This window comes from Zootoca vivipara, chromosome 6, assembly GCF_965207765.1.
Source record: "Zootoca vivipara chromosome 6, rZooViv2.hap1.1, whole genome shotgun sequence".
Classification (NCBI taxonomy): Eukaryota; Metazoa; Chordata; class Lepidosauria; order Squamata; family Lacertidae; genus Zootoca; species Zootoca vivipara.
Genome location: NC_142589.1, coordinates 4,312,853 through 4,338,525, shown reverse-complemented (window position 1 = coordinate 4,338,525; position 25,673 = coordinate 4,312,853). Strand labels below are relative to the sequence as shown.

Here is a 25,673-nt window from a genome sequence, read left to right as displayed (position 1 = left end):
TAACAGGGCCAGTAGTCAGGGATCATGGGAGTTGTAGTTCCAAAACATCTGGAGAGCCAAGGTTGCCTATGCCTGGGCTGGGAGAATCTCAAGGCGAGCGCAATTTAAAGTGAGCCACGTCTGTTGCAACCTGCCAAGTGTTCTGCATGGAGTGGGGAGTCGGTGGACATAGGAGACACTCAAAAGGAGAGTATCATATGCTTCTACCAGTTTTAAAAGATTGAGGAGAAATGAGCGGTCTTTACCACTGGAATTTGAAGGCGCAAAGTTGTTTTTAAAACGTTTAGAAGGAACTTTTGAAAAACCATTCCTACAACCCTCAGAATACGACTGGAATGAGAAAGAGCAGAACGTCTATTATTATTTTTTTACATTTGTATCCCGCCCTTCCTCCAGGGAGCTGAAGGTGGAGTACACCGTTCTTCTCCCCCTTTGCATTTTGATCCCACAACGATCCTGTGAGGTGGGCTAGGCCGGGGGCGAGTGACTGGCCCAACGCCACTCAGTGACAAGCTTCATGACCAAGCGACTGGGGGATTTGAACCCCGGCATCTCCCAGCTCCTATTCCGACACTCGAACCGCTACACCACACTGCCTCTCTCCCTTGCTGCTTGCCTTGGATGAACTCGCTGCTACTGCTGCTCTCTGCCCCTTCCGCCCCGAGAGGGAGTTTTTAAAAAGGAAAAGCGGAGGGGCGCCGTGAACTCGGAAATTCCCTGGCGAGGCAGTAAGATGCACTAGTCTACACTTCGTATCTCTGCCGCTGAGGGAGAAGATGACGATTTCAGAAAAAGGAGGAAGTTGCTTCCGCTAAAAAGGGCGGGAGTGGGTGGGGACGTGGGGAACTACACTTCCCTGCGCCCTTTGCGTCCGGTGTGCTTTTATATGAGGGTTAGCTATGAGAGGGAGGGCTACGAGGCGGGGCGGGCCTGGCCCTTTTAAAGGTCTGCGAGGGGGCGAGGGCGGCGGTGCTGCTCGTCAGTCTACGGCGGGGACCAGGTAACCGGGGCGCGCAGGGGCCTCCCCCCCCCTCGCCGCCTGCTTCTCCCTTTCTTCATGCGCGCCCTGGGGGCCTCCGCTTAGTATAGTTGGCCCTGTTGAATGACTGCCTGCCACTTGGCCCTCGGGGGGGCCACGCCGAGACCGCCTTTGCTCTCTCCTCCCCGGCGGTGGCTGAGCTGCCCGTGGGCTCCCTTCCGTCCCGCCGGCCGGGCGACCTTCCTCCGCGCCTCGCTAGGGCGGCTGTTGCCGTAAGACTGGGTTGCCTCGCGGGCGTCCGGCGGGAGAGCCCGCCTGGCCCGCGCCGCCTCCTGGTTGCAGGTCGAGGGCCTGGCTCCGGCTCCGAGTCATGTTCGGGGTCCGCTCCGCTCGCTCGCCTTTCTTTCTCTTCTGTCTCACCGCAGCGTGTAGTGGTTAGAGTCTGGACTCGGGCCCAGGGTCCAAATCCTCACTCGGCCACGAAGCTCACTAGGGCCCCCCGGGCCAGTCAATACTTCACAGGGTTGTCCTGGGGTTTTAAACGTGTTTCAGCCCTCTTTCCCCAACCCCCCCCCCCAAAGCGGTGAGGGCTGTTCGGGAATCAGTTGATGGTGCAGTGGTTAAGAGTGACAGTCCTGGACCTGGGAGACCTGGACCTGGGTTCTGTTCCCCACTCGTCCATGAAGCTTGCTTGGTGACCTTGGGCCAGTCACTGCCTCTCAGCCTAATCCAGGCACCCCCAAACTTCGGCCCTCCAGATGTTTTGGACTACACTTCCCACCTCCCCAACCACTGGTCCTGTTAGCTAGGGATCATGGGAGTTGTAGGCCAAAACATCTGGAGGGCCACAGTTTGGGGATGCCTGGCCTAATCCTATTTTTCAAGGTTGTTGTTGGGAGCGGGAGAACTATGTAAGCCACCTTGAGCTCCATGGAGAAAATGGTGGGACATAAATGCAACAAATAAGTCCCTAAATAAATAAGCAAGGCTACATAGATGTGGTGGACCAGGTTGGGTGGGAAGCTTCAGGCACCAAGTATGGTATCGGTCCCTGGCGCATTGCATGGGTATGTGTGTGGAATTGCTGGTTGCCTATCCCATCGGATACTTTGAGAAGCAAGGCTGTGAAATGCATTTGCATGTTTCACCTGTATCCTATTGTCCATTTTGTTTTGCTCAGCTGGTGGGTGGCTGAGGAGGGTACTGTATATCCCCACTGGGCCTTTGCAAACATGGCATAGGCACTCAGCTTGCAAGCTGTGGCTCCATCTGGTCCAGGCTGGCTTTGATCTGGTAGGGCTGGCTACAGGTAGCCCGAGGAAGATGGATATGGCAAGCAGCAGGCTGCTGTGTAATGTGGAGGGTCAGAGGGGATTGGGTTACATCAGGGGTGCCCAAACTTTTTTCAAAGAGGGGCAGATTTGATGAAGTGAACATGCGTGAGGGTCAACCAAAGTTGTTGGTTGTTGAACATTTTTTAGAATTGAAATTGTTGAGCTTTTGTAAGGATTTAACCCCAAATTTATATTGCCACGGGGGCCAAATTACGCTCCCGAAATGGACTTTGGACATGCCTGGGTTGCACTAACTTTTCCTGTAGTATTTAATCCTGTTGTTGATAGGAGGAACCAAACTGGGTCAGTGGGAGTGGGGAGTTGGTGGTTTCTGGGTTCTGTCAGCAGAAATTTGAACCCAGTGCACTGAGACCACTTGGTGTAAGAGTTGCACAGCATCAGTAAATGTTTCTTTACTCTCTCTCCTCCTGGTGTCAATCTACAGAGTTAATTGCACTGTAGCAGAGCAGACCATAATCTGAAAGAAAAACTAAGCTAAGCAAAGCTATCCATCCCCACCCTACCCCACAATGTTTGAAGAAAGCACAGTCAGGAACTGGAGAAGGAGTGAAAGGGGAGTTGAACTGAATTGTCTTATGGGGCAGATAAAAAAGATGAGGCTTCCGGCAGCTGTTTCTAGATGCAGCAGGTGAAGAAGTAACAAGTATTTAATCCTTATCTGTGTTGTTTCTCATGGAAAAGTAAGAAACCAGTTTTGATTGCTACATTACAAGCATGCTAAACTCCCAGAACAAATGTTGCAATCTTTACTAGAAATCCAAGTGAAGGAGATTTGGTTTAAAGCTGTGTTTGGGGAGCTCCTTGTATTGTAGTGTGTGTGGCATAAAATCTGAGGCAGAAGTGGCTGCAAAGTAGTGAAGTCTGGGAGCAGGACTTGTTTATAATTATTTACTTTGTATTATTCAACAACTTTGCAAAATGTGTGCATTCTCTCCCTACTCCTAGTTAACTTCACAGGCAAATTGTTTTTAGTTTCTTAAATGTGCTGATCTTTGACATGTTTAACTTACAAAGCCTTGCAAGCTGAAACACATCAATACCAGTCAAAATAAAAATAAAAAATCCTTCCAGTAGCACCTTAGAGGCCAACTAAGTTTGTCATAGGTATGAGCTTTCGTGTGCATGAAATAAAACTGCAAAGCAATTGCTTGCTGTAAAAACCTTAATTAAACACATTGTTTTAAAACTGCATGGAGCCTTGGAGGGAACACCACATTTCTCAGATATTTATCTTAATATTTTAGAAAAAATACTTATTTATATTACCCACAAAGCACAGTAATGGTAATTTTTAAAAGCAACTTTACTTTATATAACTGCCCAGACCATTCCTATCACACAAAAAATGAATTCAATCAGGAGCAAACAAGGGGCAGCCCAGATTTCCCTCTTCTGTTTAAAAGTAAATGTTTGACAGGTACTTTGAGCCAGTTGCAGAGATTACTTAGTTACTAGGCATAAAATAGGAATGAAAGGTTAGCCAGATGGATCAGTAGATTACACTTGTGGTGGCTTTTCAGTACCTGCACCTTGTACCCTAGTATAAGGACATGGAATTATATTGATGACCAAGAACGATCTCCTATTACCCAGGTTGTTCTTTGCAAAGAAGATATATCTTTCATAAGAGGTCATGAATTGAACTTTTGTGTTCATATTTAATTCTAAACCATGTCATTTTAAAAAGAGAAACTTGTAATTGAACTTGGTTTTAAATTGTTATTTACTTTTAAAATCATTGACTTCTATCCACCATCATTGGCAGGCCCAGAACTATTTTCTTAATCTGCGTAGTACCGTAGTAGGTTTTGGTAAATTCAGCTAGATGACAACAAGTTCTGGATTGTGTACATTCTCAGTGGTATTATGTAACAGTTGTTACTTTTTATGGTTTAATGTCATTTTTCATACTGTTTTTGCTTTGATATCTTGTCTTTCTTGGGCTTCCTTTTGGAAATACATTAATGCCTTTCAAACATTAAATGAAATGAAAATGTTATAGTGTTCTGGGAAGACTAGCCATGGTTATAATGAGAGGGTGAAGTGTGTGACTCAAATTTGATTTCAGAAAAAAAGATCTGTCATATCTTAACTACAGATGTGTTAAAACCTTGATGCAAGAGGTTTTGGCTGAAACACCTAGTCCAAAGAATGCTGGTCAGTAAATAGGTTTAGGAATGGTTGCTTATTTAGGACAGCTTATTCCAAACATAGAATCATAGAGTTGGAAGAGACCACAACTGTCATCCAGTCCAACCCCCTGCCAAGCAGGAAACATCATCAAAGCATTGCTGACATATGGCTGTCAAGCCTCTGCTTAAAGACCTCCAAAGAAGGAGACTCTACCACACTCCTTGGCAGCAAATTCCACTGCCAAACAGCTCTTACTGTCAGGAAGTTCTTCCTAATGTTTAGGTGGAATCTTCTTTCTTGTAGTTTGAATCCATTGCTCCGTGTCTGCTTCTCTGGAGCAGCAGAAAACAACCTTTCTCCCACCTCTATATGACATCCTTTAATATATTTGAACATGGCTATCATATCACCCCTTAACCTTCTCTTCTCCAGGCTAAACTTGCCCAGCTCCCATAGCTGTTCCTTATAAGGCATCATTTCCAGGCCTTTGACCATTTTGGCTGCCCTCCTCTTTACACATTCCAGCTTTTCAGTATCCTTCTTGAACTGTTAGTGATATGAGGGCACCCTTAGCTGAATCCCAAATAACCATCCCTGCCCCACGCCTTGCAAACTACCGCTGCCCACTATTACTTTACGCAGACAATGCAGTTCTCCTCTCTTTTTCGAGAATTGGCCTTAGGAGGGCACTCAAAATTTTTGCTTCATATGTAAATCCAATTTTCTCACCATAAACCAATCTAAATCCAAAGTTCTAATTTTTTCCAAAAGTCGAAAATCATGTAAGTGGGAACTAGACGGGAAACCTATCGAACAGGTTTTTAAATTTCAATACCTAGAAGTTTATCTCCAACACAATATGGGCTGGAAAGCACATATTGCATATACCCTAAATAAGGCCAAAGCCCTTTCTTTCGCGCTTTTGCGCTTTTTCTTCTCTGACGGGGCTCTCCACGTTCCATCCGCCTTGAAGGTATTTAACAACAAAGTGATCGCGACAATGACCTATGCCGCCCCACTATGGGGGGCCGCAGTAAATTTAAGGCCTTTGGAGGTAATCCAAAATCAATTGAGACGTCTATTAAAACTGCCTCAGTGTGTCAGTAATTCAGCCATTCGCTTAGAATTAAAAATCTCCTCTCTAGAAACTATTTTCTGGAGGCGTATTCTATGCTATTGGCTGTCTCTGTGGTACAGGCTTCCGAATCGTTATTTGATTCAATGTCTTTGGCGAGACGAGTTTCCTAGTCCCTGGGCAAAAACGATCCATACTAAAATTGTGTCCTATGGACTGTCCCCTTCGGACTTGTTGAAACTAGACCTTGCCACAGCTAAAAGAACCCTCAAGCAAAAACTAGAGGAGATGGACCTCCAGCAAAATGTCATAATGGGAAGTGGTACCTGTTCACCATCGAACCTCAGCATAGTGCCCTCCCCGCAGATTCCATCTTATTTGACATCCCTATCAGTCGCGGCCCATAGGTTTGCCTTTATTAAGGCAAGATTTAATGTCTTTCCTTGCAATGTTGTGAATAATAGGTTCTCGAAAGGCCAGAGTTCAGTTCTGTGTGCATGTGACAACAGATCCATAGAATCCCTCCATCATATATTATTCTGTTGCCCCTTGCACATGGTCCCTCGGACCAGATTTTTATCCCCCTTAATATCTGAAACTTTGGACAAGACTTCGGAATCCCAGTTAACATATCTGTTACAGGATAATGAGCCAAGTACTGTAGATCACTCCTTGTAGCTAGATACCTGATTGCAGTTCTATCCTACAAGAGGAAAAATGGGTTACTTTATGATTATTGATTTTTTGCCCTAATGTTTGATTTATAGTGGTGACCAGATGATCTAAGTGATATTTTTTACCTTGTAATTGTAATTTTATAATATTTATAGGGATAGGATTTTTATGAATGGAATTGATTTTGTTTACTTTTGTTTTATTTTGTTCTGTTGTACGATGTACATTGTTTTGTGTTGATATCTTGATATGGGCCCATGGCCGTAATAAAGTACTGATGATTCTTGAACTGTGGTGCCCAGAACTTGACACAGTACTCCAAGTGAGGTCTGACCAGAGCAGAATACAGTGGTACTATTACTTCCCTTGATCTAGATCAGGCATCCCCAAACTTTGGCCCTCCAGATGTTTTGGACTACAATTCCCATCTTCCCCGACCACTGGTCCTGTTAGCTAGGGATCATGGGAGTTGTAGGCCAAAACATCTGGAGGGCCGTAGTTTGGGGATGCCTGATCTAGATGCTATACTCCTATTGATGCAGCCCAGAATTGCATTGGCATTTTTAGCTGCAAGTTTGTGGTCTACCAAGACTCCTAGATCCTTTTCACATGTACTGCTCCCAAGCCAGGTGTCTCCCATCCTGTATTTGTGCCTTTCATTTTTTTTTTTTTTTTTTTGCCCAACAAACAGCGTTGACATCTTTAAGACAATTATTGACTCGAGGTGCTGGATTTTAACTGGATGTCAATCCTTGATGCAGAATTCAAGCAGTTAAAAGTTGCTTACTAATAAACCTGCCTGTGAAGTGAAGGAACCAGTGACTGTCAGTAGATGCCAGTCAGATGCTGCATTGTTGCAGAAAAGCCCACTTGTCTGCATATGTTATGAAAGCACGGACAGCTACCCTGCAGAACTACCCTTAAATAGAAAAGGAAATTGTGGCACCAGTACTTGGATTCCACCAACTCATCAGTGGAAAAAGAGTGACTGGAAATTAAGCTTTGAAGGCAATGTTCAGGAAGCCTTTGCATACCACAGCTGCCAAACACAGAAATACCAAACACAGAAACACATGCGATAATGACAAGGCAGAAAAATTAAAAAATTAAAATGCTTGGTCATATGTGGGAAAAGGAGACATTGGGCTGGTTTGCACAACACTGTAAACCAAACTATGGCTTGCCAACACCGTGTGAACAAGTGGACTCAGAAGAGCTTGCAGTCACTTTGCTCCTTCCTGGTCCATTTCAGTGTTATTCTGAGCTGCGCTAGAGTCTGACTTAGCATGATTAAGCTCTTTCTTCACTAATTACAAGCTGTAACCAAGAACAAACCTTGTCTGTAGCTGGTGGTTAGTGAGGAGAGATCATAACCATGAGTTCTGCTTTGGTTGACCCACTAAGTCATGGGTAGGCAAACTAAGGCCCGGGGGCTGGATCTGGTCCAGTTGCCTTCTAAATCCAGCCTGTGGACGGTCCGGGAATCAGCGTGTGTTTACATGAGTAGAATGTGTGCTTTTATTTAAAATGTATCTCTGGGTTATTTGTGGGGCATAGGAATTCATTATTATTTTTCAAGGAAGGTCTGCGGGACCAGCCCCCTGCTGAAAAAGTTTGCTGACCCCTACACTAAGGCAAACCTTGGTGCAGCAATAAAAAGGACTTGGAAGGAGCAAAGTTGTTTATGAACAAATAGCTTGTTCACATAGTCTTGGTAAGCTTAGGTGTCATGCAAACCAGGTCTGAAGCTAAAGGAATATCTAATATCGACTACAAATGATGGGCTTACTTTAGAATAGTAGTACCACAGGACGTCTGAACACCATATATTAAAGCAAGGATGTGGGGGGACAGTTTCCAGTGCTTGATTTTTTTCCTCAGACATGTTTATTAATAAATAATAATGAATGGATGCCACTTGCAAATATTAGGCAAGGTTGTCAGTTTCAAAGTTTTAGCATTGTTTACTAAATATAAGTAATATAAATCAAAATTAAGTTCTGTCTCTAGGGGGAATAAACATTTTCTGATGTAAAAGACCCAGTGCAAATTACCCTAACTTGCATAGGAAATATTTCCTGTAAAACCTGCATTAGAGTCACCTGACAACTGAGATATAAACTTGAGAGGCTGTTCCTTGAAGACTTTGTGGACTCATATCTCAGATTGAAATATTTAATGGAAAACAAGATGAAAAGAATCGCTGCTGTTTCTAATGAAAAAGATGCTGGGAATGAATTCATTTGATTTTGATTTTTAAAGGAAGTGTCATAATCTTCTGGTTGATTCCTGTTCAAAATACTTGAAAGTAATTGGAAGCAAATCTTTCAATAAAATGTGGAGAGAATGCAAATATGCAACATGTGTAGTAAAATGTAGACAATACACAATTATTAGCTTAGAACAAGGGTAAATCTATGAAGGTAAAAAATGACCAAGTAACTCATCTAATTACAGGAAGAACAGGTAATATGCACACAGGGACAGGTACGTTTTATAAGACCTTCCATATTAGTGATGGTGGGTGATAACAATTTTATATTCTTCTGTAATTAGATGAGTTATTTTGTCATATTTTACCTTCCATGCATTTAATTTGTGCAACTGGCTGGCTGTGTTGTGATATTCTTGGAACTACAAGAATTTTGTTCTTGAGGACTTGTTATGCACATCAACATGTTTTAATTTTCCCTAAATCTTCAGCCAGTCTCCTTGGGCTTAATCCACTAGATGTGTCTTAATGGGGACATGGAGTGTGACTAATTTGAGCTCGCAGGCTTATATTATTTATTTGAGCATGGCTAAACCACTTTTTAGTTCACAATACAGTAACTTGTTGCATTAAGCCAGGCTTCCTCAACCTCTGCCCTCCAGATGTTTTTGGCCTACAACTCCCATGATCCCTAGCTAGCAGGACCAGTGGACAGGGATGCTGAAAATTGTAGTCTCACAATATCTGGAGGGCCGAGGAAACCTGGATTAAACCTTAAATGATGCTTCCTTTGTGTGCGTGGAAGGAGTATTGTGATCAGCTTGATAGCAATCTTGGAATTTTTTGTCATGCATGGAAAGAGGACCCCCCCCCCAAAAAAAAAGCTTACAATGGCTGAGAGTCCAAAATAAAGGACAGTCTTCCAAGGTGGCTTGTGGGAGCGGCAGAGGGGCTTGTCCTTCTGTGGGCTGAGTTTGTATAATCCTGGCTTGCTGGCACCTTTAGCACACCTGGACTTCATGCCATCTGAAAGAGGCATTTCCAGTTCATTAGCACCCCTTGAATGCGGAGAAGACTAATGCTTAGCTGAGAATTGCAGCTGGCCAGTGAACAACTTCCTCTCCCCAAGCTGCTGCCCTCCATATGTTTCACACTGCAGCTTCCTGTCAGCCCAGCCATATATACGATGCTGGGGTTAATGGCAGTTGTAGCCCCAAACACCTGGAAAGCACCAAGTTGGAGAAGGCTGCTCTAGAGCAAGCATGGAGAATCTTTGCCTTCCAGGTGTGCTAGTCATGCCTGATGGGAGCTGTGGTTCAGCAACATCTGCAAGGTCAAAGGTTCCCCACTCCTGCTGTAGAGTCTCAGAACTGCATGGGTTGAGGCAGGGTCCACTCAGGATGCAGATGTACTTATTTTCTTACATTTTAATATCTTGTGTTTCTTCTGCCTTGGCATTAAGGTCAAGGATGGATGAATGAGGGAACTGGGAAGACCTTTGTGCATGCATGGGGTAGAAAGTGGCTTGGGTATGCTGCCAAATTGACCCTGTCTTTTCTTTTAAATTTTTGTTCAGCTGAGACTAATCCCCCACTTTTTTTCTTTTATTGCAGCAGGTGCCTTCTGATGGTTCCAGTTGGAGGCCTACAGTTGTAGCGAGTGCCCGCCCACCCCCTCCCTTTTCCTCTTTTCCTTCCCCCCTCCCCTCCCTCCCTCATCTGAATCTTCCCCCCCTCCCCACCACACATGTTGTTGTGTACTTGCACTCACTAATGACAGCGTGGATCATCCTCCCCATTAGCCTCTCTGCCTTCTCGATCACTGGAATATGGATTGTGTAAGAGCTATCTTGATTTCTGCCTGTGTTCTGCGTGAATGATTAGCTGGGAAAGTGTGTGTGGCTGGCTTGTGGCTTCCAGCAAATAAGCAGCAGGTTCTTTTTCTCTCCCTGAACTGTTGCTGTATTTAGGAGATTGCCAAAGGCAACTCAGCAAATCTGTCCCAAAGCTGTGATCTGAATAAAAGTTCGGGCTTTTTGTGACAGATCTTGCTGACTCGAGGTTTTGCCCCATTACAGTTTAAACAGCACTTGGGTGACACTTCTGAATATTCAGGGTATTCTGGTCAGGGTGGACCCTGTCTTTATCACATAGGGCCTGATTGCCCGGCAAAAAGGCACACTGGTCTCTGTAAGGGCAATGCAACACATGAAGTGCTGAATCTTCCCTTCTATAGTATTTTTAAGAGCTTTTGGCTGCTCTTCCTCACAGCACCAAGGTGGGAAAGCTTCCCCTTTGAGAAATGTCAGCAGCTGTGGGGGTAACAGCCCTGGTGCTGGAGGGACAGGCATAAGTTCCACAATAACATCTTGTCTTCATCTCCGCAAGGACTCAGAAATAGGTTGTGTCCTTGGCTTACCCTGCAGTTCCTACCTGCAGCCACCGAGAGGAAGTTCTCTCTAGCCTCATAAAAGGTGGTGTGTACGCCACAACTTTACTAGAGCATGTTTGCTGAAAACTGTGGCAAGGCACCCTGCGTTGTGCTGTTGAATAGGCAGGCTAGCCCATACCTGCCAAGTCCGGGTCGTAAATATCCGGGATCGGCAGCGCGCGCATGACCAGAAGTTGCGTGACGCAACTTCCGGTGGCGCTTCGCCCTTCTATGGGCACCAGAAAATGGCGGCGCCAGCGCCGGAGGTCGCTTCCGCGCATGACCGGAAACACGTAAAAGTGATTTCCGGCGCCGGCGCCGCCATTTTCTGATGCCCATAGAAGGGCAAGCGCCACCGGAAGTCACGTCACGCAACTTCCGGTCATGCGCAGAAGCGACTTCCGGCGCCGGCGCCGCCATTTTCTGGTGCCCATAGAAGGGCAAGCGGCACCAGAAAAATGGTCGGGTAATTAGGGTTGCTAACAATTGCATTCTCCTCCACTCATAGCTGCCAAGTATCCCGATTTAAGGGACAATACCGGGATTTTTCGCTAAACGGGAGACCGCCGGGAAATGGTAAGAAAAAAGGGATTTTCCCGGCGGATACGGGATACTTGGCAGCTATGAGGCTAGCCACCCCCAAAGTGGAGACTCACAAGTGTGTTAGGCACCAGCTCCCATCAGCCCCAAACTCCTGGAGGGTGGCTGGGTTGGAGAAGCCTCTAATACACCTTTAGCATGCCTCCATTCCAGTGGGGACAGAATGGGTGGTGCTGTATGTTGCTTTTACGGAAAGGGTTTTAATGTTTCCCAACTCTTTGGGCCCCTGCTCTGGATAGCGAGCTCAGTTAACAGCACTTAGGGAAAGTGCTCTTGTTTTTGGTCCCAGTTACACAGCGGTTGCCACTAATGATTGCTTGTGGTGAGGACTACATGCAGCTGAGGAAACATTGCAGAATCATAGAATTGTAGGGCTGGAAGGAACCCAAAGGTTCATTCTAGTCCAACCCCCTGCAGTGTAGGAATCACAGCTAAAGAATCCCTGATAGGTGGCCATCCAATCTTCTGTTTGAAAACCTCCAATGAAGGAGAGTCTGCCTTATTTGGGAGTCTGTTCCACTTAACGTCAGAAAGTTCTTCCTAATTTTTAGTCAGAATCTCCTTTCTTGTAACTTAAATCCATTAATTCAGGTCCCCCATCTGGAGCAGCAGAAAACAAGCTTGTGTCACCTTCCATATAGCAGCCCTTTAGGTATTCAAAAATGGCTATGATATCACCTCTCAGTCTTCTCTTTTCTCTCTTTTATTTTTAAAAAACAAACACTAATCACTCACAAATACAGAAATACAAAATAATTACCATAAAAATAAAATAAAAAATACATCCATGTGGCTTCTCTCCCTCAACATCCCTTAATCTTTAAGTTCTTGTTTACATTGCATCTTATGCATTTCACCCTTAATGTTCTTAATATATTAATTTTTTCTAGTTCTCCTTTACAAGCTTAATCTATACATATCAACATGTTGTCCTTAGAACAGTGTTTAATCATATAATCTTCAAAACACTGCTATTCTAACCCTAGTTTCTGATTTGTCTGGTATCTTATGGCTGCTGTTAACTTCGCCATTTCTATAAATTCAGATAGTTTATGCATCATAGTCCCCTCCACCTCCTTACATTTCCAACAGAGATTGGATTTTAACTTACCGTATATTCCGGCGTATAAGACGACCCCCGACTTTTCCAGTTAAAATATAGAGTTTGGGATATACTCGCCATATAAGAATTACGACCCGGCGTATAAGACAACCCCGACTTTTGAGAAAATTTTCCTGGGTTAAAAAGTAGTCTTGTAAGCAGGAATATACAGTATATATTTTGACAAGTTTTGAAGGTGTCATGTACCACCTATAGAACATTTTCATTAAGTTCTCTTTGATGGAGTAGCAGGCGGTAAATCTTATATCAATCTTCAAAAGCCTTTCCCACTGATATTTGAATTGCATGGCTGATGTCTTGGGCTCATTCAACCATTACTCCCTTTATTTCTTCGTCTTTTAGGTCCCATTCCAGTATCAGATCGTACACTTTGGATAATAGTTTCTTATTGTTTTTTAATAATACTTTTTGTAATTTAGATTCTTCCTTTCCAAAGTCTAATTTTTAATCCGAATTGAAAACATTATTTAATTGGTGGTATTGGAGCCAATCAGTAAGATGGTGCCTTATCTCCCCAAATGATTTCAGCTTTCGTTGTCCTTGATCTTCTCTTAGTAATTGACTGTAAGTTGCCCAGTTATTTTCCATATTCAGTTTTTTTGACTGTGAATGCCTCCAGCAGGGACAGCCACCATGGTGTATATGGTTCCAGTAATGGTTGGTATCTAGTCCACAAAGGACTTCTAACAATTTGAATTTGAATATGGCTGGTGAACCCTTTGTGGACTTTTACTTTATTACTTTTACTTTATTGTAACCAAGGTAGGCATGCCACCCGTATCTATTATCGAAGCTCTCTAAATCCAGTATGTCTATTTTTTCTAACAGAATCCAGTCTGTGATTCAAATTAGACACTGTGTCAGTCTTCTCTTTTCTCATAAGGCTTGATTTCCAGACCCTTGATCATCCTGGTTGCCCTCCTCTGCACACCTTCTAGCTTGTCAATATCCTTCTTAATCTGTGGTGCCCAGAACTGGACACAAGACTCCAGACAGGGTCTGACCTAGAGTCACCTGTTCCATGTGGGTCTAGCAGATCCCATGCAAAGCAAGAGCTGTTTGACAGTGGAAAGGTCTCCCTTGGGAGGTTGTGGACTCTCCTTCATTGGAGGTTTTTAAGCAGAGGTTGGTTGTCTATCTGTCATGAATGCTTTAGATGAGATTCCTGCACCACAGGGGTTAAACCAGATGAACTTGGTGTGCCTTCTAGCTTTACAATTCTGTTTCTGTGGAAGTGCTGGCATGACAGAAGCACAGATATTGATAGAATCCTGCAGAGACACAGGTACACAGACGGGGTAGAAATGTCCCCACAGTGATATGGAGTCCTAATCCAAACACAAACCATCTTCTCTGGCAACAACAGCCTTGTATAAACAACCTGGGAGCAGGAATTTGCTTTTGGGGGGAGGGGGAGGGGGTTTCAAGCCACAGCAAATCAGCTGGCCACTGCAACCTGTGCTTTGTGTATTTGCTGAGTAATTAGTGTTTTTGGCATTGATGTGGAACATTGCACAGGAGCCTACCGTGTTTCTCATAAAATAAGACACCGTCTTATATTTATTTTACTCAAGAAAATAAGCCTATGGCTTATTTTTGGGGTGTGTGTGTCTTATTTTATTTTATTTTATTACCGGTAAGTTGTTGCTGCTGCTCAAGCGCTGACAAAGCGCCCAACAGCGTGCGCCACATGGAGCCCCGAGCCAGCGGGACCCGCTGAAGCGCCGACAAAGCGCCCGGCAGCGCTGCGCAGAGCTCCCGAGCCGCAGGAGGAGGAGGATTCAAAGTGCTACAGAGCACGGCTGGGTCCCGCTGGCTCAGGGCGCTCCGCATGGCGCTGCTGGACGCTTTGTCGGCGCTTCAGCTGGGTCCTGCTGGCTCGGGGCTCCACGTGGCGCACGCTGCTGGGTGTTTTGGCGAGGCCCTCCAGAACTGCACTTAGCACTACGGCTTATTTTGGGGGTATGTCTTATATTTTTTCAATGCATGAAAATCGTGCCATGGCTTATTTTATAGGCACGTCTTATTTTATGAGAAACACGGTATAGGCCTGAGAGTGAAAGGCTGGTTTTGCGTGGTTCTCTTGTAGCATTTTGGACATGTAGCTGTGGCAGGGAAGATAAGGCTGCCCACAAATCTTTCCTGCTATTATGACCCACCAGCCGTTGGGTTAGCCTTGTTGTAATGGCTTCGTGTCCCCAAGGAAGCTCTCTCAAGGGAGGCAGCTTCCCTCCTCAGACATACTTAGGTGCAAACATAGAAATACTCTCCTGCTGAGAGCCTTGCTGGACACAGACTGCAACTGGCTGGAACTCAATAGTAATTTGTCAGCCTAAAATTGGAAGTGGCTGCTGAAGCTGAATGTGCAGGTAAGTTAGAGAGCAACGGTTGCATTTTTATCTTGTCTCCCAGATGCTTCTTCGGAACAGCCCTCCTAGCTTGTATGTTTTCTCAGCAGGGCCAGTTTCCTGGGTAAACAACAGAAAAGCAGAGAGCAGGTTGAGAGTTCCCAAGGCTCATTGGATTACTGGAAATTTTCCAAAGTCCTTTGTCTTGGTGATGGAAATTTCCAGTCTGGGGGGTGACAAAGTTTGTTGTTGTTTAGTCGTGTCCGACTCTTCGTGACCCCATGGACCATAGCACGCCAGGCACTCCTGTCTTCCACTGCCTCCCGCAGTTTGGTCAAACTCATGTTGGTAGCTTTGAGAACACTGTCCAACCATCTCGTCCTCTGTCGTCCCCTTCTCCTAGTGCCCTCCATCTTTCCCAACATCAGGGTCTTTTCCAGGGAGTCTTCTCTTCTCATGAGGTGGCCAAAGTATTGGAGCCTCAGCTTCAGGATCTGTCCTTCCAGTGAGCCCGCAGGGCTGATTTCCTTCAGAATGGATAGGTTTGATCTTCTTGCAGTCCATGGGACTCTCAAGAGTCTCCTCCAGCACCATAATTCAAAAGCATCAATTCTTTGGCAATCAGCCTTCTTTATGGTCCAGCTCTCACTTCCATACATCACTACTGGGAAAACCATAACTTTAACTATATGGACCTTTGTTGGCAAGGTGATATCTCTGCTTTTTAAGATGCTGTCTAGGTTTGTCATTGCTTTTCTCCAAAGAAGCAGGAGTCTTTTAATTTCGTGACCTCTGCCACCACCTGCAGTGATCATGGAACCCAAGAAAGTAAAATATCTCACTGCCTCCATTTCTTTCCCTTCTATTTGCCAGGAGGTGATGGGACCAGTAGCCATGATCTTGGTTTTTTATGTTGAGCTTCAGACCATATTTTGCGCTCTCCTCTTTCACCCTCATTAAAAGGTTCTTTAATTCCTCCTCACTTTCTGCCATCAAGGTTGTGTCATCTGCATATCTGAGGTTGTTGATATTTCTTCCGGCAATCTTAATTCCGGCTTGGGATTAATCTAGTCCAGCCTTCCACATGATGAATTCTGCATATAAGTTAAATAAGCAGGGAGACAATATACAACCTTCTTGTACTCCTTTCCCAATTTTGAACCAATCAGTTGTTCCATATCCAGTTCTAACTGTAGCTTCTTGTCCCACATAGAGATTTTTCAGGAGACAGATGAGGTGATCAGGCACTCCCATTTCTTTAAGAACTTGCCATAATTTGCTGTGCTCGACACAGTTCTCTGATGCTCAGGATGTCAATATTTATTCTTGCCATCTCATTTTTTACCACATCCAGCTTACCTTCATTCATGGTTCTTACATTCCAGGTTCCTATGCAATATTTTTCTTTACAGCATTGGACTTTCCTTTCGCTTCCAGGCATATCTGCAACTGAGCGACCTTTCGGCTTTGGCGCAGCCGCTTCATCAGTTCTGAATCTACTTGTCGTTCGCTCTTCCTCAGTAGCATGTTGGACGCCTTCTGACCTGAGGGGCCCATCTTCCAACGTCATAACTTTTATATGCCTGTTGTCTTTGTCCATGGAGTTTTCTTGGCCGGGATACTGGAGTGACTTGCCAGTTCCTCCTCCAGGTGGATCACGTTTGGTCAAAACATAACTTCTCTAAGTTATTTAAGCCCCTTTGCCACAACAAGGCAGTTCCACCGCTTTTCTGCCCTGGGAGAAAAGCGGTGGAACAGGAATTGCAATTCTTTGCCTGGGGCAGTGTCACCTCTGGTCCACTCTGAACAGATGGGAGCTTGAAATGCACCGAGAGTATGTGAGCAGGGCTTTGGGCAAACATTCTCGGCCTGGATACAAGGGATTCCAGAGCAGCAGGTTTAAGCAGTTTAAGGAGCAACACCAGCTCCTTCCCAGTGCCCTTAGCCTTTACTGGCATATAGGGAAGGGAGAGGCAGGGTCCTTTGAATCCTCCTTTGCTGCCTTAAAGACCTACATTGGTCCTCTGATAGGTCAGGGGAAAGGGAGACATTTGTCTTCATCTTAGTTCCTCTTAGGAGCAACCCAAGCAGGTTTTCCTTTTTACTTAGAACAGCTTAAAAGATGTTTGCTGCCTGTCAACCTGAATTGTTCTTGACATAAAAAAAATGATTTGAACACCTTCCAGAACTCTTGTTGCCATTCTTGTGAATCCCGTTGTAGGCTTTTAAAGCTTATTTGTTTGTCTGCTTTGAGTTATACAAAGCTAATTGGATGTGCTTCACTTTTGGAAAGTCAGCTTCAGGTGGTATAGGTGATATAATCTTTGAACAATTGTAATATAATTTTTATTTGTTGATCCAGCCCCATTTGGCTGCTATGTTCACACATATTTTGGTCTGAATGTTTTCATGTCCAGTCCACCCTTAACTGTGTTTTTCTGTTCTGCCTCTCATAGGTATGCCATGGCAGTAATGAACCACCATGTGTGTCCTGTTGAGAACTGGTAAGTCCTTCCATAAAGCAAGAGTCCTAGCTCAGGGGGAGAGCAGCTGCTCTGCATGCAGAAGGTCCCTGATTTGCACCATAGAATCTCTTGATAGGGTTGGGAATGTCCCCTGTTGAAAACAAATCCCAGAGAGTCGCTGATAGTGTAGACAAAACTGAGCTAAGTGGACTAGTGGTCTGACTCAATATAAGGCAGCTTCATATGTTCGTAGTCTTGTTAGCTTATTAACATTCCTTGTCCTGCAAAACTGGCTTTGTTTCTTGGAGCACGTTACCTTGCCAGCTAACCTGTCCAAACTGTTGCAGGTCATATAATGAGTCCTGCTCTGCTGATTCTGCCAAGCATGGATACCCCAAAAGCTGCTGCACCTTGGAGGATGTCCCTTTGATCAGGTGAGCGGGGAAAGAATTGTAATGGATTGTAATGGATCTGTTCTGGGCACAGAGGCCACCCCTGAATCCCTTGTGGGTGAACCAGTTCTGGCTGGAGTTCAAATTGGGCATTGCCTATATGAACATAAGGAGAGTCTGCTGCATCAAGCCAATAAAGGGTCTAGTCCAGCATCCTGTTCTCACAGTGGCCAGTCAGATGCCTGGAGGAAACCTGCAAGCAGGATTCAAGCGCAAGACCACTCTCCCTCCTGTGGTTTCCAGCAACTGATATTCAAAAGCATTGCTGCCTCTGTCAGTGGAGGCAGAGCATAGCCATCTTGGCTAGTAGCCACTGACAGCCTTCTCCTCTGTGTAATCTTCTCTTAAAGCCATCCAAATTGATGGCCATCACTGCCTCCTGTAGGTGCGAGTTCCATAGTTCAACTCTGCACTGCATGAAGAAGTCCTCTCTCTTATCTGCCCTGAATCTTCCAACGTTCAGCTTCATTGGATACCCATGAGATCTAATGCTATGAGACAGAGAAAACCTTTTCTTTATGCTATGCATAATCTTACAAACTTCTGTCATGTCACCTCTTACTTGCCTTTTCTCTAAAAAAGTCCCAAACACTGCCGCCTTTCCTAATAAAGGTGTCAGTATATAGTATTGTACTTGGCTTGGTCAGAAATAGCTGCTTTCCCAGTTGTGCCATCTTACAATGACTCCAGAAGTTCATCAGTTTGGCAACATCCAGGCAAATGTATAGAACAAAGGCAGCTCTGCTGGTTTCTCTCAGCCATGCTAACATTCTCATTCTTTTCCCCCTGCAGTAAATGTGGCACATATCCTCCTGAAAGTTGTCTCTTCAGCCTTATTGGGAATGTTGGGGCTTTCATGGGTAAGTGGTGCTTCTTCCCTTTCTTAACAACTGGCCAGCAAGCATCAGTAGACAGCAGCCATTCCCTCCTGAAGCATAATCTTCCCTGGATACAAGCCCCTGAGAGAGAGGCTTTTTCATGAGCGAGTGCGTGACCTTCAAGAGGCATACAGGAAGCCAGCCTGGTTGTAGAGGAAACGGCTTCTGCCTGACAAATGTGGCGAAAGGTTGTCTTGTAAAGAGCCGGGGACTGAGGGAAACCCCAACCCACTGCTCAAGGGTCTGTGTTGCTCTGGGAGGGGCATCCTGGAGACAGATACCTTCCTGGAAACATCCACATCTCCTTAGTCTTTCTACACATTTTTATGCTGATAGACTCTTGAGTTCAGGGGCTTTCTTTCCTTTTCCTTTCTCAAAGCATACTGCTATCAAAAATGTGGAGGAATATGGAGAAATTTTAAACTTCTGTGAGCAGGCAATCAAAACTGGTCGACACCAAGTAAAACTGAACTCTTTGACTGGTGTAATTGGAAATAATTCATTTATCTCAGGCATAGGCAAACTCAGCCCTCCAGATGTTTTGGGACTCCAACTCCCATCATCCCTAGCTAACAGGACCAGTGGTCAGGGATGATGGGAGTTGTAGTCCCCAAACATCTGGAGGGCTGAGTTTGCCTATGCCTGATTTAACTTATTGTGACTCTGAGTCAGAGAAGACACAAGAGAACCAAACCCTCCACCCACTGAAGCCTGTGTTCACTCTTGGCCCCTGGCTGCTGCGATTCCAGCAGGTATTGCCCGCATCTTTGCAGTGGCAAGAGTGAGAGGCATACTTTATTTTATTAAAATGAAAAGGTTGACATTTTGAAGAAGTTGGGCTCTGTACCCAGGACCATATCCTGTACTTCCACAGAATTGCAGTCCATACATAAGAGTGTTGCTGCTAATTTGTGGGGGCATGAGGGAGGCCCCTGTGCTGCATGGTATGTCCAAGGAGTGTTTGTGTCACAACTTGGAGCAGAATCCACAGTGCCCTCTCCTTAATCTCTCTTGCTTCCCCCCACAGTGCTGGTGATCTGTTTCCTGCGCTATGGGCAGCTGATAGAACAGAGCCACAGTTCCTGGGTGAACACAACTGCGCTGATCACAGGCTGTATCAATGCTGCTGGCCTGGTTGTGGTCGGCAATTTCCAGGTTGGCAGAAATTTGGGGTGGGGGTGGGGAGGCAGCACTGGGTTTCAAAGCAGCTCCCATTTGGGAGTGACACAGTTGAGTTCCTTTTCACCTTTTGCCTCTGGCAAGGCTGGATTATGGCCCATTGGGGGGGGGTGGACGGGGCAAGAAGCAGAGGACAAAGAATTTTATTTATCCAGTCACCCTAGGCAATATGTACCATCTGCAAAGGCAGCCCCACCCCATGTACTCTGCGTTGGAACAACCTAATGCACACATGGAGGAGATGCACTTTGGAGAGCTACTGACAGGGGGATGGAATGAGGGAGGGGATGGCTTGAAGTGACTGGGGCAGGAGCCTTCCCCCAAAGCAAAATTATCTTGGCACAGCCATTTTCACTGTAGTGAGGCTGTGCAGGAGAATTTCCTTTGTAGATTGTTGCCCCTGCTTGTCAGCGGGTGTAGGGGAAGATGCCATTTGACGGTGAACCCATGACACTTTGGTGTGATGGAAGATTTTTCTTAACTGCCTAAAAATGGAATGAGACCTGCCTTCTTTTTTTAAAAAATGGGAACGGTCAGGCTTCCACAATGGAACATGATTGCTCCAGTACCTGTGTTTGGGCTCTCCTTGTGCTTTAGGTGGACTATGCCAAATCCCTTCACTACATCGGAGCCGGAGTGGCCTTCCCGGCAGGCCTGCTTTTTGTCTGCCTTCAGTGTGTCCTCTCCTACCATGTTGCCATCTCTGTCCTGGACTTCTGGATGGCACACCTACGTGTCTTCCTTACCACTGTGGCCTTAATTTCCCTTGTCCTGAGTATCCTTTTCTGGTGGCAGGGGCCGGGCCACTTGGTGGCAGAGTGTGCTGCAGGGGGACACCCGTTCTTCAGAGAATTCCCTCCTTTCTCACACAGGATTTCCTTTCTCCTGGGAATGGTGGTCACTTGAAGGGCTTCCCCATGGCTGGGTTATCCTGTGGTTCTTCAGCTTGCCGTCTTGAGAGCTGTTCCCCCAACCCTGCCCCTGTGCTTCTCTTCTGGCCAGAGACAAGAGGACCTGCTGGCTGCCAGGGCTGGGGGGAGTCTGCGTCCAGCAACATATGGAGAGCCACAAGTTTGCTATCTAATGCCTTTGGGCAGGTATGGGGAACCTTTGGTCCTCCTGATGCCACTGGTGCCAATAGGAGATGTAGTTCACAAACACTTGGAGAGCCAAAGTTTCCCCACACCTTTTAGGCATTTGTAGTTTACACACACAATTGCCTGGGCATAGTTTCAGGAAGGTTCTCTGATCCACCGCTTCAAACTGGGCTCAAGATCTTGTTCGTTCATGCGCTGGGAAGGGGTTGCAGCCAGCTAGCCAACCCCTCAGCCTCTGCACACACCCCGTTTGCCGCAGGTGTTTCAGTTCCCTGGCACATTTGGCCAAACGTATGGATCCTTAAGGAGGTCCCGACTTCTCAAACCTAAACTTTTTTTTTGCATAGATAACTTTATGCAGTTGACTGCCAGCCAGTTGAAATTACACAAATTAAATGCATGGAAGGCAGAGCACTTAAAAGCTCTTTTTGCACAGGAGTTTCCTGTCACGGAAAGAGCTTTTAAGCTCTGTTTTGCTCATCAGACTCTGGGAGGGTCTGGCAAGATCTTGCAGGAACTTGGGTGACTGCAAGATCTTGCGAGAGCCTCCCAGAGCCCAGTAAAGCAAACCTTGCTTAGGGGATAATACCTGTTTGGTGCACCAGCTCCAGATGGCAAGATGTTTTTGTGCCTATGTGCATCTCTGGAATGTAACCCCGTGCAAGATACGAGTTTGCTGCATTTACATCCTTTCCTATAAATGGAACCTTAGGAGGTGGTTCCTAAGTGATCTTCCATCCAGGTGCTGACCAGACCCATCCTGTTTAGTAGTTTTATGGAGTCCTAAAGCACCACCAGAGCCCAATAGGTGGCTGTATCAGTTCTTTCTGTCTTGTCTCAGGAGTGGACGGACTTCAGGCTTGCCAGGTCTACTTGTTTTTGTTTTAAACCACAAATCCAGGATATACCAGCCAGAGCCAGGTGTGAAAGACACACACTCCAAATTAAACAGGTTGCTTCTGTATATAGGCTGTGTATAGAATTTGTTTTCAGAATTTTAATGTAGCTGTTTGTCCTTCTCACACAAGAAAATCTGCTGGTAGCTTTTTTAATTTTAGCAGTATAACTTAGGAGACAAACGTTACTTTGAGGCTAGATAGGAGCTGGAAAGCCATTCTAATTGATTGGAAAACATCCAGAGGTCTACTAGAGAGCCAGTGGGGTGTAGTGATTAGAGAGTTGGACAAGGACCTGGGAGACCAGGCTTCCAATTTCCACGTGGCCATGAAGCTCACTTTGGGGACAAGCCACTACCTCTCTGCTTAACCTACTTCACAGGATTGTTGTGGCGATTAAATGAGGGGAGAACTGGGTGTGCCACTTTGAGCTCCTTGGAGAAAAAGTGGGATATAAATGCAATAGCTTAAACAAATGAATAGTAGGTCCCAGTTCTGCCCACTCTTGCTCAAAGAGGGCATCTTCTGCCACCATCGCCAAGCCAAGCCAACCCACCTTCTGCAGGCATGCCTACCTTTCCTTGACTCTCCCACAGGTGGAATCTTTTTCATCCACGAGAGCTTCCTCCTGCAGCACCTGGCTGCCATCTGCGAATGGGTCTTCGTCATTGACATCCTCATCTTCTATGGCACTTTCACCTACGAGTTTGGTGCCGTCTCCAATGACACCATGGTGGCTGCACTGCAGCATTCGAACATCAGGGGGTGCAAATCACCAGGCAGCAGCAGCACCTCAACTCACCTTAACTGTAACCCTGAGAGCATTGCTATGATCTGAGGGAAACGGGTGGGGGTGGCTTTGCTTTTCCATCCCACATCCGGCAGCTTTGGTGAGCTGTCTTTTTTTTCCCCCAATGGGGGAAGAGGGGCACCTTTTCCCTCCTGGGGATTTTAATTTTGTACCAAAAGATTTTTTTTTAAGAAAAATATTATTGCTGCCAATACTCCCTTCTAATTCCCCCGTCGTTGCTCAGTGCTTAAGGGAGGAAAGACAGTGCCTGTTTGTCGGAAGAGCACTGGATGGCAGGAGGCAGAACTCTCAAATAAGCCCCCACCTATATAGCTTGGATCATGACCACCTTTCCTGAAAACCTGTCCTTGCTGGCAGCTAAGCTTTCTCCCTGTGCACGCACACTCTGGGTGTTCGGACTACAGTTCCCACCAATATGGCCAGGTAATGCTGAGGCTGCTGGGAGTTGTAATCCAATGCGCCTGGAGGCCAGCAGGAGGTTGGGGGAGGTTGCTGCAGAGCCTGACCCTCTTGCTTCCCCCCTGGGCCTGCAAACTGGTGCCAAAGGAAACCGCGGTTTCCAGATTCATTTACAAGCAGAGCCAGACTCATTTCCCACAGGTGCTTGGGTGCCTGCAGACAATGGCTACTCTTGGAAAATATGACTGCATCTCACTGCCGCTCCCCACCTACTTTCCTTTTGGAGTGATAGAGGGACCTCCGTGAGCTGCTTAAGAGAGGGGGCAGTAAACATACTGGTACTTTGGCTTGTAAGAAGTAATGTGGTCTCAACGCAACAAGAATATTGATGCACCTGGGGAAAACAGGGTGGAGACGCAACAAAAGGGAGACTGTGTCTTAGGGAAAAGACAAATCCCCCCCCCCCCGGACTTGGCACACTGTCCAAGGCAGATTTCCACGATCTGTCCCATAAGTATCTGGGCTGAACAGGGAGATGATTTCTGTTCCTCAGCCCCCCAAGTCTGAGCTGGTATGTTTGGGTAAAACTGTTTTGGTATTTTTTAGAAGTTTTTTTATATATATATCTCTATATAAAATGTGTATAAAGAGGGTTGTATCAGAGCAGTCCTGCCTTGTCTGATGGGTGTCTGTCTGTCTACGTGTACAGCTACAGCCGCAGCAGAAGATCATCACAAGGAAGGTGCCACTTGACACTTGAAGCTGCCACTTCTGCACCCTGTTGCACATCCAGGAGTTGCAAAAGGAAGGGTGCCTACAGAAAAGGGAAGGGGGTATACCTGAGGCACCCCCTTCCTCTGCTTTGTTGCTTAGGAAGTGGGTCCTAGAGGAGGCTTCACTCTGATAAATGCCATTTTGTCTGGATGGCAACAATACCCCAGTTCTCCAAAAAATAAGACGTAGCCATAAAATAAGCCATAGCAGGATTTTTAAGCATTCAAGGAATATAAGCCATACCCCAAAAATAAGACATAGTGATAGGCGCAGAAGCAATGCCGCCCACGGCAGGAGGAGGAGGGAAAAAATAAGACATCCCCTGAAAATAAGCCATAGTGGTTTTTTTTGAGGAAAAATAAATGTAAGACGGTGTCTTATTTCCGGAGAAACACGATAGGGGACTGCAGCTTCTAGCTGCTCTGACATCACACTCTCTAGGCAGAAGGGGAGGGTGCCAGAGTTTTGTGTAGGTCTTTATTTGGATACTGTTGCAGTAGTTTTCTGCTCCGTCTGCTGTCTTTGGGATTAGTCTCCACCCAGCAGCAGCCATTACCCTGCCTATTTGTTGGCCCCATTTGTCGCCTTGCCATTGCAGACCTTGGGCCAAAGAAGGCTGTCCTGCATATTTGCCACCCCAACTTACAGAGACCAAGATCACACATGCCAAAGCCTTTTCTTTAGCTGGGTTTATTGGTCGTGTGTATTTCCAGAGTTTGCTCGCCAAAATGAAGGTCCAGTCTGCTGTCTCTCTACACACAAAAACAGAGACTTGGTAATAGCAGCCAGCATTTGTACAAACATAGCACCTGAGGGCTGCTTCACAGAAGATGAGAGCACACACCTGTATTTCTTAGCCACAGAGCCCTCTAAAGTGCAGGAGGCGGGGCAGAGGACCAGTGACCCTCCAGATATTGCTGGACTAGAACGCCCATCATCCTTTACCATTGGCCAAGAAGGTTCTGAAAGAGAGCCACCACTTGTGAGTAGTTCTCAGTGGTTTTCCAACATGGCCACGGCTGAAGATACTACCGTGTTTCTCCTTTTTTAAGACGTAGGCATAATATAAGACATAGCAGGATTTCTAAGCAATTGTGCGATATAAGCCATAACCCGAAAATAAGACATAGTGATAGACCCTTCCCCCCTCCCGCCAGCAAACTCCCCCCCCTAAAAATCTCTCCCCATTTTGCTGTCGCTCCAAAGACACGTATTTCTTTTAAAAGCTTGTAAAAATGCACCGAAGAGCCATAGCTGCTGGTTGCTGCAGACTCGTGATTTCCCCTCCCGTTCGATTTTTTTTTTTTTTAGCTAGGCTGTGTGAGTGAAGAGGAGAAAAGTGGCATTTGCGGTGGGGAGGAGATGAAACAGGAGGAAGAAAAGAGGGGCGATTGAAGACGCTGCCTTCCCCTTTAGGGAGAGACTCTGTGTGCGCGTCTCTCTCTCTCTCTCTCTCTCTCTCCCCTGCGTGTCTCTCTCTCTCTCTCTCTCTCTCTCTCTCTCTCTCTCTCTCTCTCTCTCACACACACACACACACACACACAGCCCACCTCTCGCTTCCCCCCACCTTCCCCCCTTTTAAAAACCTTTTAAAAAGTGAGGATTCTTTTTCTTTCTATTGCTTGTCTGTAGAGCTGCCCCTTTAAGGATTTTTACTGGTACCGGGATCGCTGCCGGTGGCTTCTCGCTGTTTAGGAGCTGCTAAAAGTTAACATTTTGTGGGTAAGAGAAGCAGTTAGGACCAGCAGATTATCTCACCCCGCTTTCCTGCTGGCTCAATTGCTACAATTGC

At 45.9% G+C, this 25,673-nt stretch overlaps 1 protein-coding gene across 1 annotated transcript; it reads left to right on the top strand.

Annotated features, from left to right (window-relative positions):
- Window positions 1-810: 810 nt before the first annotated feature.
- Window positions 811-23,773, top strand: TMEM150A (transmembrane protein 150A). The gene is made up of 8 exons (XM_035117912.3): window positions 811-1,000; window positions 10,043-10,266; window positions 17,387-17,434; window positions 17,743-17,829; window positions 18,640-18,707; window positions 19,753-19,880; window positions 20,502-20,679; window positions 22,494-23,773. Exons 2-8 carry the CDS (start codon window positions 10,202-10,204, stop codon window positions 22,733-22,735), a joined length of 816 nt encoding a protein of 271 aa, XP_034973803.2. The 5' UTR covers window positions 811-1,000; window positions 10,043-10,201; the 3' UTR covers window positions 22,736-23,773.
- The last annotated feature ends 1,900 nt before the right edge of the window (window positions 23,774-25,673 follow it).

Excerpts from the sequence above, each read along its gene's own strand:
- TMEM150A (XM_035117912.3), top strand. The coding sequence starts at position 10,202 with ATGACAGCGTGGATCATCCTCCCCATTAGCCTCTCTGCCTTCTCGATC. Across the intron at positions 17,830-18,639 it reads GAGGATGTCCCTTTGATCAG|TAAATGTGGCACATATCCTC; the intron begins GTGAGCGGGGAA and ends TTCCCCCTGCAG. Across the intron at positions 18,708-19,752 it reads GAATGTTGGGGCTTTCATGG|TGCTGGTGATCTGTTTCCTG; the intron begins GTAAGTGGTGCT and ends TTCCCCCCACAG.